General features: G+C 49.4%; 1 protein-coding gene across 1 annotated transcript in view; it reads right to left on the bottom strand.

The window, feature by feature from the left end:
* Nucleotides 1-12,711, bottom strand: part of LOC139381245 (ankyrin-3-like) — a 201,276-nt gene that overhangs the window by 172,134 nt on the left and 16,431 nt on the right. The window contains exons 2-4 of the mRNA XM_071124721.1: nucleotides 11,103-11,204; nucleotides 8,636-8,734; nucleotides 6,887-6,985 (exon numbers count right to left, since the gene is read on the bottom strand). Of these exons, the coding sequence (XP_070980822.1) occupies nucleotides 6,887-6,985; nucleotides 8,636-8,734; nucleotides 11,103-11,204 (300 nt within the window). The remainder of the gene's footprint in view (nucleotides 1-6,886; nucleotides 6,986-8,635; nucleotides 8,735-11,102; nucleotides 11,205-12,711) is intronic.

The following is a 12,711-nucleotide window of genomic DNA, read 5'->3' as shown; positions in this document are numbered from 1 at the left end:
GCTCTGGAGGGGGCGAATGCAGTCTGGAATGGCCCATACTCAGCGCGGGAGCACTACCCAGAGTTTTCCCGCCACTTCCGTGCCGTGTTTGATCACCCTCCAGACGTCCGAGCGGTGGGAGAATGACTATTTCATCTCAGGCAGGAGAGGAGGCGCGCCCAGGATTACGCGCTGGAGTTCCGGACCTTGGCAGCAGGATCTGGGTGGAACGACAGGGCCCTTATTGACCACTACAGGTGTAGTCTCCGGGAGGACGTCCGCAGGGAGTTAGCGTGTCGGGACACCGCTCTGTCACTGGATGAGCTGATTGACATGTCCATTCGACTGGACAATCTGCTGGCTGCCCGCGGGCGTTCGGAGAGGGTCCTGTGCGTTCCACCACCCAGCCCCTCCGCTCCCATTCCGATGGAGTTGGGAGGGGCTGTGCCGAGGGGTACCGGAGAAGGAGGCCTTCCCTGCACCAACTGTGGTCGGAGAGGACACACGTCTGATCGGTGCTGGGGGGGTCCGTCTGGGAGTAGAGATGGCAGGTGGAACGCTTCTCGATCACCCCAGGTGAGTCAGCATCAAACTCACCCAGAACCCCTTGTTGGCCACATGTTTGTCGTAACTTTTTTCCTTCACTTTTTTCCCTCTTCCCAGCATAGGGCACTAGTCGATTCAGGCGCAGCTGGTAACTTTATGGATCGCGGACTCGCCCTTAAGTTAGGGGTTCCGCTTGTGCCGATAGATTCTCGCTTTCCCGTGCACTCCCTAGATAGCCGGCCATTAGGGTCAGGGATGGTCAGGGAGACCACGGTCCCACTGGACATGGTGACGCAGGGGAATCATAGGGAGCGTATCAGTCTTTTTATTATTGATTCGCCTGCGTTTCCAGTGGTGCTGGGGATTCCCTGGCTGGCTCGGCACAATCCTAAAATTTCGTGGAGACAGGGGGTTCTCCAGGGGTGGTCAGAGGAGTGTTCTGGAAGGTGTTTGGGAGTTTCCATCGGTGCCACGTCGGTGGAGAGTCCAGACCAGGGTTCCACCGTGTGCATTCCCCCCGAGTATGCCGATTTGGCAGTAAAGTGAAAGCGACTAAATTACCACCTTATCGACCGGGAAGGGATTGTACGATAGATCTCCAGGTAAACGCTGCGCTTCCCAAGAGTCACGTGTACCCGTTGTCCCAGGAGGAGACGTTGACGATGGAGACATATGTCACGGAGTCGCTGGGACAGGGGTACATTCAGCCCTCCATCTCACCCGTCTCCTCGAGTTTCTTTTTTGTGAGGAAAAAGGAGGGAGGTTTGCGTCCGTGTATTGATTATAGATGTCTAAACACCATCACAGTGGGGTATAGTTACCCTCTACCTCTCAACACTACGGCGGTGGAATCATTTCACAGAGCGCAGTTCTTCACAAAACTGGATCTCAGGAGCGCGTATAGTCTGGTGCGTATTCGGAAGGGAGACGAGTGGAAAACCGCATTTAGTACCACATCAGGCCACTATGAGTACCTCGTCATGCCGTATGGGTTAAAGAATGCTCCAGCCGTCTTCCAATCCTTCGTAGACAAGATTCTCAGGGACCTGTGCGGACAGGGAGTGGTGGTTTATATCGATGACATTCTGATCTACTCGGCCACTCACACCGCGCATGTGTCTCTGGTACGTAAGGTGCTTGGTAGACCGCTGGAGCATGACCTATACGTAAAGGCTGAGAAATGCGTGTTCTCTAAAAGATCTGTCTCCTTTCTGGGTTATCGCATTTCCACCTCGGGGGTGGTGATGGAGGGCGACCGCATTAGGGCCGTGCGTAATTGGCCGACTCCGACCACGGTAAAGGAGGTGCAGCGGTTTTTGGGTTTTGCCAACTACTACCGGAGGTTTATCCGGGGTTTTGGCCAGATAGCGGCTCCCATTACCTCACTGCTGAAGGGGGGCCCGGTGCGGTTGCAGTGGTCAGCAGAGGCGGACGGAGCTTTCAACAAGTTGAAGGCGCTGTTCACCGATGCCCTCGTTTTGGCGCATCCGGACCCCTCTCTAGCATTCATAGTGGAGGTGGACGCGTCCGAGGCTGGGGTGGGTGCCGTGCTATCACAGCGCTCGGGTACGCCACCAAAACTCCGCCCCTGCGCTTTTTTCTCAAGGAAGCTCAGCCCAGCGTAGCGTAACTATGATGTGGGGGACCGGGAGTTGCTAGCGGTGGTTAGAGCTCTGAAGGTGTGGAGACACTGGCTTGAGGGAGCTAAGCACTCCTTTCTCATCTGGACCGACCACCAGAATCTGGAGTATATTCGGGCAGCTAGGAGACTTAACCCACGTCAGGCAAGGTGGGACATATTCTTCACCCGGTTCCGGTTTACATTGTCGTATAGACCAGGCTCCCAGAACGTAAAGGCTTACGACACGGAGGATGGGTCCACCGAACCTACTCCCATCCTTCCCGCCTCTAAACTGGTAGCACCAGTGGTATGGGAGGTGGACTCGGACATCGAGCGAGCGTTACGGGTGGAACCCGCGCCTCCTCAGTGTCCGGCGGGGCGTAAGTACGTGCCGTTTTGTGTTCGGGACAAACTGATTCGGTGGGCTCACGTCCTACCCTCCTCGGGTCACCCTGGGGTGACAAGGACAGTGGGGAGCCTTCGGGGGAGGTATTGGTGGCCTACTTTGGCAAAGGACGTTAAGGGTTATGTCTCCTCCTGTTCGGTGTGCGCCCAGAGTAAGGCTCCTAGGCACCTTCCTAGAGGGAAGTTACAACCCCTCCCCGTTCCACAACGGCCATGGTCACATCTACCCGTAGATTTCCTGACCGATCTTCCGCCGTCTCAGGGGAACACCACGGTTCTAGTGATTGTGGATCGGTTCTCTAAGTCCTGCCGTCTCCTCCTGTTGCCCGGTATCCCTACAGCCCTACAGACTGTGGAGGCATTATTCACCCATGTCTTTCGGCACTACGGGGTGCCGGAGGACATCGTTTCTGATCGGGGCCCCCAATTCACGTCCCGGGTCTGGAGGGCCTTCATGGAACGTTTGGGGGTCTCTGTCAGCCTGACCTCCGGTTATCACCCCGAGAGTAATATGCAGGTGGAGAGAGTGAACCAGGAGGTGGGTAGGTTTCTGCGGTCATATTGCCAGGATCGGCCAAGGGAGTGGGCACGATACATTCCCTGGGCGGAAATGGCCCAGAACTCACTACGCCACTCCTCTACTAACGTGTCCCGTTTTCAGTGTGTGTTGGGGTACCAGCCGGTCCAGGCACCATGGCATCCGAGCCAGACCGAGGCTCCTGCGGTGGAGGAATGGGTACAGCGCTCCAAGGAGACCTGGAGGGCCGTCCAGGAATCTCTACAACAAGCGAGTGGACGGCAGAAGAGGAGTGCTGACCGCCACCGCAGTGAGGCCCCCGTGTTTGTACCGGGGGACAGGGTCTGGCTCTCGACCCGAAACCTACCCCTCCGCTTGCCCTGCCGGAAGCTGGGTCCACAGTGTGTAGGGCCCTTTAAAGTCCTGAAGAGAATAAACAAGGTGTGTTATCGATTACAACTCCCTTCCTATTATCGTATTAACCCCTCGTTTCATGTGTCTGTCCTCAGGCCGGTGGTATTTGGTCCCCTGCAGGACCCGTGAGGTGCCGGAGGTCCCTCCCCCCCCCCTCTGGACATCGAGGGGTCCCCGGCGTATACGATCCGGGCCATTCTGGACTCAAGACGCCGGGTGAGGGGCCTGCAGTACCTCGTGGACTGGGAGTGGTACAGTCCGGAGGAGAGGTGCAGGGTACCGGTGGGGGACATCTTGGATCCATCCATGTTGAGGGATTTCCATCGCCTACATCCGGATCGCCCTGCACCTCGTCCTCCGGGGCGACCTCGAGGTCGGTGTCGGTGCGCTGCGGGAGCCGCGCGTCAGGGGGGGGGGGTACTGTCACGAGTCCGACCGAGGGTGGCTTCCCTTCCCGGTCGGGTGGCGCTCGGCAGTCGTCTTCACCGGCCTATTAGCTGCCACTGATTGTCTTTCCTCCCCCTCCTTGTATGTTTATTGGTAGCACCTGTTTGTGATGATTTGTTGGGCTTCTTTAGATAGCCGGCCCGCCTGTTTGTTGTGCGGGATTAATCATTGTAACCTTCGGCTCTGTAGTAGAGGAACGTGTTAGTTCCTGGTCGTGCATTTTTCAGTTGTACATTTTTTATTCCCCGTGTTTGGGGCCGTTATTATTGCGAGCACCCTGTTGCGTTGGTGCAATTAAAGAGCACAGCATTGCACTCTCTGTCTCCTGCGTTTGACTCCACACCCACGACACCCGGAGCATTACAATGATCATGGAAGGTGAGGGATCAGCCCAGAACAACACAGCAGGACCTGGTCAATGACCTGAAGGAAGCCTGGACCACAGTCTCAAAGAAAACCATTAGTAACACACTACGCCGTCATAGATTAAAAACCTGCAGCGCACGCAAGGTCCCCATGCTCAAGCCAGCGCATGTCCAGGCTCGTCTGAAGTTTGCCAATGACCATCTGGATGATCCAGAGGAGGAATGGGAGAAGGTCATGTGGTCTGATGAGACAAAAGTAGAGCCTTTTGGTCTAAACTCCACTCGCCGTGTTTGGAGGAAGAAGAAGGATGAGTACAACCCCAAGAACACCATCCCAACCGTGAAGCATGGAGGTGAAAACATCATTCTTTGGGGATGCTTTTCTGCAAAGGGGACAGGACAACTGCACCGTATTGAGGGGAGGATGAATGGGGCCATGTATCGCGAGATCTTGGCCAACAACCTCCTTCCCTCAGTAAAAGCATTGAAGATGGGTCATGGCTGGGTCTTTCAGCATGACAACGACCCGAAACACACAGCCAGGGCAACTAAGGAGTGGCACCGTAAGACGCATCTCAAGGTCCTGGAGTGGCCTAGCCAGTCTCCAGACCTGAACCCAATAGACAATCTTTGGAGGGAGCTGAAAGTCCATATTGTCCAGCGACAGCCCCGAAACCTGAAGGATCTGGAGAAGGTCTGTATGGAGGAGTGGGCCAAAATGCTGCAGTGTGTGCAAATGTGGTCAAGAACTACAGGAAACGTATGATCTCTGTAATTGCAAACAAAGGTTTCTATACCAAATATTAAGTTCTTCTTTTCTGATGTATCAAATACTTATGTCATGCACTAAAATGCAAATTAATTACTTAAAAATAATACAATATGATTTTCTGGATTTTTGTTTTAGATTCCGTCTCTCACAGTTGAAGTGTACCTATGATAAAAAATGACAGACCTCTACATACTTTGTAAGTAGGAAAACCTGCAAAATCGGCAGTGTATCAAATACATGTTCTCCCCACTGTAGGTCTATAACAGTTTGGGTCTAGAATGTCTCCCCCTTTGAAGAGGGGGATGACCGCGGCAGCTTTCCAATCTTTGGGAATCTCAGAAAATACGAAAGAGAGGTTGAATAAGCTGGTAATACGGGTTGCAACAATTTCAAACTGCAGCTCTTTGTTAAGTATCGGAAGTCATTTCAATCGCTGTAGTGGCTGACGTGAATAGGGTTGAGTCATCCACATACATAGACACACTGGCTTTACTCAAACCAGTGACAGGTCGTTAGTAAATATTTTTTAAAGTAAGGGGCCTAGACAGCTGCCCTGGGGAATTCCCTGGGGATTATGTTGGATTATGTTGGAGAGGCTTCCATTAAATAACACCCTCTGTGTTCTGTTAGACAGGTAACTCTTTATCCACAAATTAGCAGGGGGTGTAAAGCCATAACACATACATTTTTCCAGCAGCAGACTATGATCGCTAAATAGTTAGTTAAATAGCTAACTAAATAGCTGTCCGGACTATCTGCATTGACCCCCTTTGCATGAACTCTTTTGACTCATCGCATACGCTGCTACTGCTTATTATCTGTCCTGCTGCCTAGTCACTTTACCACTACTCATATGTACATTCTACCTCAATTACCTCGTACCATTGCAGATAGACTCAGTAATAATACCCGGTGTATATAGCCAAGATATCGTTACTCATTGCGTCTTTATTCCTCATGTTACAATTTTTCTATTAAATTTCCTCTGCATTGTTGGGAAAGGCCCATAAGCATTTTACTGTTAGTCTACATCTGTTATTTACAGTATGCAGCTGTGGGTGTGTCTAAAGGGAGAGGTCCTAGACTCACCTGAGACTGTGGGTGTGTCTAAAGGGAGAGGTCCTAGACTCACCTGAGACTGTGGGTGTGTCTAAAGGGAGAGGTCCTAGACTCACCTGAGACTGTGGGTGTGTCTAAAGGGGATGGTCTTAGACTCACCTGAGACTGTGGGTGTGTCTAAAAGGAGAGGTCCTAGACTCACCTGAGACTGTGGGTGTGTCTAAAGGGAGAGGTCCTAGACTCACCTGAGACTGTGGGTGTGTCTAAAGGGGGTGGTCTTAGACTCACCTGAGACTGTGGGTGTGTCTAAAGGGAGAGGTCCAAGACTCACCTGAGACTGTGGGTGTGTCTAAAGGGAGAGGTCCTAGACTCACCTGAGACTGTGAGTGTGTCTAAAGGGGATGGTCTTAGACTCACCTGAGACTGTGGGTGTGTCTAAAGGGAGAGGTTCTAGACTCACCTGAGACTGTGGGTGTGTCTAAAGGGAGAGGTCCAAGACTCACCTGAGACTGTGGGTGTGTCTAAAGGGAGAGGTCCTAGACTCACCTGAGACTGTGAGTGTGTCTAAAGGGGGTGGTCTTAGACTCACCTGAGACTGTGGGTGTGTCTAAAAGGGGAGGTCCTAGACTCACCTGAGACTGTGGGTGTGTCTAAAGGGGGCGGTCCTAGACTCACCTGAGACTGTGGGTGTGTCTAAAGGGGGAGGTCCTAGACTCACCTGAGACTGTGGGTGTGTCTAAAGGGGGCGGTCCTAGACTCACCTGAGATTGTGCGTTGATGTTAGCTCCGCTGGTCACCAGCTCCTTCACTACATCCACCTGACCAGCCAGAGACGCTATGTGGAGAGCTGTGTTCCCTTTCTGGAAAGACACAGGGAGGGATGAGTGAGTGAGTGAGTGAGTGAGTGAGTGAGTGAGTGAGTGAGTGCGTGAGTGAGTGCGTGAGTGAGCGGTACTGCCGGCTCGGTACTGCCGGCTCTCTGCTCTGATAGACTGAGACAGCATGGTACTGCCGACTCTCTGCTCTGATAGACCCATTAATATAATGGCACAGTTCTCTCAGCTCTCTGCTCTGATGGGCCCAGTAACATGTCACAGCTCTCTATCAGCTCTCTGATAGGCCCATTAATATGATGTCACAGCTCTCTCTAAGCTCTCTGATAGGCCCATTAATATGATGTCACAGCTCTCTCTTAGCTCTCTGATAGGCCCATTAAAACCTCTTGAAACTAGGGGGCGCTATTTTTATTTTTGGAAAAATAACGTTCCCAAAGTAAACCGCCTATTTCTCAGGACCAGATGCTAGAGTATGCATATAATTGACAGCTTAGGATAGAAAACACTCTAAAGTTTCCAAAACTGTACAAATATTGTCTGTGAGTATAACAGAACTGATATTGCAGACGAAATCCTGAGAAAAATCCAATCAGGAAGTGACTCTTATTTTGAAACCCCTGTCTTTCTATGCATCCCTATTGCCCATTGAAAGGGATATCAACCAGATTCCCTTTTCTGTGGCTTCCCTAAGGTGTCTACAGCCTTTAGACGTAGTTTCAGGCCTTTATTTTGAAGAATGAGCGTAAACGACTACATTGCTTAAGTGGCCAGCTGAGGGCTCTCAGAGTGATTCTTGCGTAAAAGACAGAGGTAGTCATTTTTCCTCTCGCTCCTAGTGAAAAGTCAATTGTCCCGGTTGATATATTATCAAATAGATATTTGAAAAACACCTTGGAGATTGATTATAAAAAACGTTTGCCATGTTTCTGTCGATATTATGGATATCACAGCGTTGTCGTGAAATCCGGTGGATTTCTCAACATAACGTGACCAACAAAAGAAGGTATTTTGGGTATAAAAATAATCTTTATGGAACAAAAGGAACATTTGCTGTCTAACTGGGAGTCTCGTCAGTGAAAACATCCGAAGATCATCAAAGGTAAATGGTTAATTTAATTGCTTTTCTGATTTTCATGACCGAGCTTCCTGCTGCTAGCTGGACATAGTGCTATGCTAGGCTATATTTCACTTGTGATTTCATGAATATTAATATTTTCTAGTAATATTTCTTTACCGTTGCGCTATGCTAATTAGTGTAGTTGATGACAATTCTCCCGGATCCGGGATGGGTAGTTCCAATAAATATGATGTCACAGCTCTCTGATAGGCCCATTCATATGATGTCACAGCTTTAACTCAGCTCTCTGATAGGCCAATTAACTGTGTTGTCAACAACATAGACACATTCTACATCCCAAATGGCATCCTATTCTCTATGTAGCGCAATCCCTATAACTCCTCCCTATAGGTGACCTGTCAGACTCCTCCCTCCATCCTCCCTATAGGCTACCAGTCACGCTCCTCCCTATAACTCCTCCCTATAGGTGACCTGTCAGACTCCTCCCTCCATCCTCCCTATAGGCTACCAGTCAGGCTCCTCCCTATAGGCTACCAGTCAGGGCTCCTCCTATCTTATTATCTATCTTCTCAGAGGAGGAGAGGGGCGGGGCTAACCTTAGTTGAGGCGTCCACATTGGCTCCCAGCTTGATGAGTTGTGTGACCACCTCGGCATGGCCCTCTTTAGAGGCCAGATGGAGGGCGTTGAGGCCATTCTACAGCAGGACAGAGAATACAGGGAGATAGAGGTGAACCCAGACACATCAGGAGCTATTGATTCTCAATATCAGAACTAACATTTACCAATAACTCATGTAGCTTAGGGGCTTGGTTTCACTGAGGTGATTTCCAAAGAAAGCTGAGGGAGTTGTCTATCTGACCTGGTTGGGTTAAGGTTAGTGGTCAGAGCTTAGGGGTTAGGGGTCAGAGCTTAAGGCTCATGGTTCAGAGCTTAGTGTTAGAGCGTTTGGCCAGTAACAAAAAGGTTGCTGGATCAAATCCTCGAGCTGATAAGGTTCAAATCTGTCGTTCAGCCCCTGAACAAGGCAGTTAACCCACTGTTCCCCCGTAGGCAGTCATTGTAAATAAGAATTAGTTCTTAACTGACTTGCCTAGTTAAATAAAGGTTACATTTAAAAACATTTTTTAAAGTGGTCAGAGCTTAGGGGTCATGGATAGGGACTGTCTGGGTTAAAGATGTTGATTTCGACCCCCGTCTAAATGGTTAGGGGTCATGGATCATGGTTAGGGACTAACCTGGTTACAGATGTTGATTTCGACCCCAGTCTAGATAGTTAGGTTATAGGGGTCAGGGGTCATAGTTAGGGACAAACCTGGTTACAGATGTTGATTTCGACCCCAGTCTAGATAGTTAGGTTATAGGGGTCAGGGGTCATGGTTAGGGACTAACCTGGTTACAGATGTTGATTTCGACCCCAGTCTAGGTAGTTAGGTTATAGGGGTCAGGGGTCATGGTTAGGGACTAACCTGGTTACAGATGTTGATTTCGACCCCAGTCTAGATAGTTAGGTTATAGGGGTCAGGGGTCATGGTTAGGGACTAACCTGGTTACAGATGTTGATTTCGACCCCAGTCTAGATAGTTAGGTTATAGGGGTCAGGGGTCATGGTTAGGGACAAACCTGGTTACAGATGTTGATTTCGACCCCAGTCTAGATAGTTAGGTTATATGGGTCAGGGGTCATGGTTAGGGACTAACCTGGTTACAGATGTTGATTTTGACCCCAGCCTAGATAGTTAGGTTATAGGGGTCAGGGGTCATGGTTAGGGACTAACCTGGTTACAGATGTTGATTTCGATCCCAGTCTAGATAGTTAGGTTATAGGGGTCAGGGGTCATGGTTAGGGACTAACCTGTTTACAGATGTTGATTTCAACCCCAGTCTAGATAGTTAGGTTATAGGGGTCAGGGGTCATGGTTAGGGACTAACCTGGTTACAGATGTTGATTTCGACCCCAGTCTAGATAGTTAGGTTATATGGGTCATGGTTAGGGACTAACCTGGTTACAGATGTTGATTTCGACCCCAGTCTAGATAGTTAGGTTATAGGGGTCATGGTTAGGGACTAACCTGGTTACAGATGTTGATTTCGACCCCAGTCTAGATAGTTAGGTTATAGGGGTCAGGAGTCATGGTTAGGGACTAACCTGGTTACAGATGTTGATTTCGACCCCAGTCTAGGTAGTTAGGTTATAGGGGTCAGGGGTCATGGTTAGGGACTAACCTGGTTACAGATGTTGATTTCGACCCCAGTCTAGATAGTTAGGTTATAGGGGTCAGGGGTCATGGTTAGGGACTAACCTGGTTACAGATGTTGATTTCGACCCCAGTCTAGATAGTTAGGTTATAGGGGTCAGGGGTCATGGTTAGGGACAAACCTGGTTACAGATGTTGATTTCGACCCCAGTCTAGATAGTTAGGTTATATGGGTCAGGGGTCATGGTTAGGGACTAACCTGGTTACAGATGTTGATTTTGACCCCAGCCTAGATAGTTAGGTTATAGGGGTCAGGGGTCATGGTTAGGGACTAACCTGGTTACAGATGTTGATTTCGATCCCAGTCTAGATAGTTAGGTTATAGGGGTCAGGGGTCATGGTTAGGGACTAACCTGTTTACAGATGTTGATTTCAACCCCAGTCTAGATAGTTAGGTTATAGGGGTCAGGGGTCATGGTTAGGGACTAACCTGGTTACAGATGTTGATTTCGACCCCAGTCTAGATAGTTAGGTTATATGGGTCATGGGTCATGGTTAGGGACTAACCTGGTTACAGATGTTGATTTCGACCCCAGTCTAGATAGTTAGGTTATAGGGGTCATGGTTAGGGACTAACCTGGTTACAGATGTTGATTTCGACCCCAGTCTAGATAGTTAGGTTATAGGGGTCAGGAGTCATGGTTAGGGACTAACCTGGTTACAGATGTTGATTTCGACCCCAGTCTAGATAGTTAGGTTATAGGGTTCAGGGGTCATGGTTAGGAACTAACCTGGTTACAGATGTTGATTTCGACCCCAGTCTAAATAGTTAGGTTATAGGGGTCAGGGGTCATGGTTAGGGACTAACCTGGTTACAGATGTTGATTTCGACCCCAGTCTTCAGGTAATCCAAAGCCTTCTCTAGGTTCCCTGCCCGGGCTGCTCTCAAGTAACTGGCATTACTGTCAATCTGTAACACAGAGATCACCTAGGTTATGATCTACACTGACTGGACAAAACATTAGTACCCATGTATACTGCAGTCAAACACACACACACACACACACACACACACACACACACACACACACACACACACACACACACACACACACACACACACACACACACACACACACACACACACACACACACACACACACACACACACACACACACACACACACACACACACACACACACACACACACACACACACACACACACACACACACACGACAGTTAGTACATCATGTATAACAGACAGTAGTCCTTGCATAACATACAATGGTCCCTGCTGATCAACAGACAGTAGTTCCTGGTCAACCGACAGTAGTCCCTGATCAACAGACAGTAGTCCCTGATTAACAACCAGTACTCCCTGCTGATCAACAGACAGTAAGTAGTCCCTGATTAACAGGCAATAGTCCCTGATTAACAGACAGTACTCCCTGATTAACAGGCAGTAGTCCCTGATTAACAGGCAGTAGTCCCTGATTAACAGGCAGTAGTCCCTGATTAACAGGCAGTAGTCCCTGATTAACAGGCAGTAGTCCCTGCCTATCAACAGACAGTAGTCTCTGATTAACAGACAGTAGTCCCTGATTAACAGACAGTAGTCCCTGATTAACAGGCAGTAGTCCCTGCTGATTAACAGACAGTAGTCCCTGATTAACAAACAGTAGTCCCCGATTAACAGACAGTACTCCCTGCCTGATTAACAGGCAGTAGTCCCTGCTGATTAACAGACAGTAGTCCCTGATCAACAGACAGTAGTTCCTGATCAACAGACAGGAGTCCCTGATCAACAGACAGTAAGTAGTTCCTGCTTATCAACAGACAGTAGTCCCTGATTAACAGGCATTAGTCCCTGCTGATTAACAGGCAGTAGTCCCTGATTAACAGACAGTAGTCCCTGATTAACATGCAGTAGTCCCTGCTGATTAACAGACAGTAGTCCCTGATTAACATGCAGTAGTCCCTGCTGATCAACAGACAGTAGTCCCTGATTAACAGACAGTAGTCCCTGATTAACATGCAGTAGTCCCTGCTGATTAACAGGCAGTAGTCCCTGCTGATTAACAGACAGTAGTCCCTGATTAACATGCAGTAGTCCCTGCTGATCAACAGACAGTAGTCCCTGATTAACAGACAGTAGTCCCTGATTAACATGCAGTAGTCCCTGCTGATTAACAGGCAGTAGTCCCTGCTGATTAACAGGCAGTAGTCCCTGCTGATTAACAGGCAGTAGTCCCTGCTGATTAACAGGCAGTAGTCCCTGCTGATCAACAGATTGTAGTCCCTGATCAAAAGGCAGTAGTCCCTGTTGATTAACAGACAGTAGTCCCTGCTGATTAACAGACAGTAGTCCCTGCTGATTAACATACATTAGTCCCTGCTGATTAACACAGTAGTCCCTGATTAACAGACAGTAGTCCCTGATTAACAGACAGTAGTCCCTGTTGATTAACATACAG

The sequence above is a fragment of the Oncorhynchus clarkii genome, chromosome 23, assembly GCF_045791955.1.
Source record: "Oncorhynchus clarkii lewisi isolate Uvic-CL-2024 chromosome 23, UVic_Ocla_1.0, whole genome shotgun sequence".
Lineage (NCBI taxonomy): Eukaryota > Metazoa > Chordata > Actinopteri > Salmoniformes > Salmonidae > Oncorhynchus > Oncorhynchus clarkii.
Note: the sequence above shows the minus strand (reverse complement) of the source record. Positions and strands in the feature narration are given on the sequence as shown.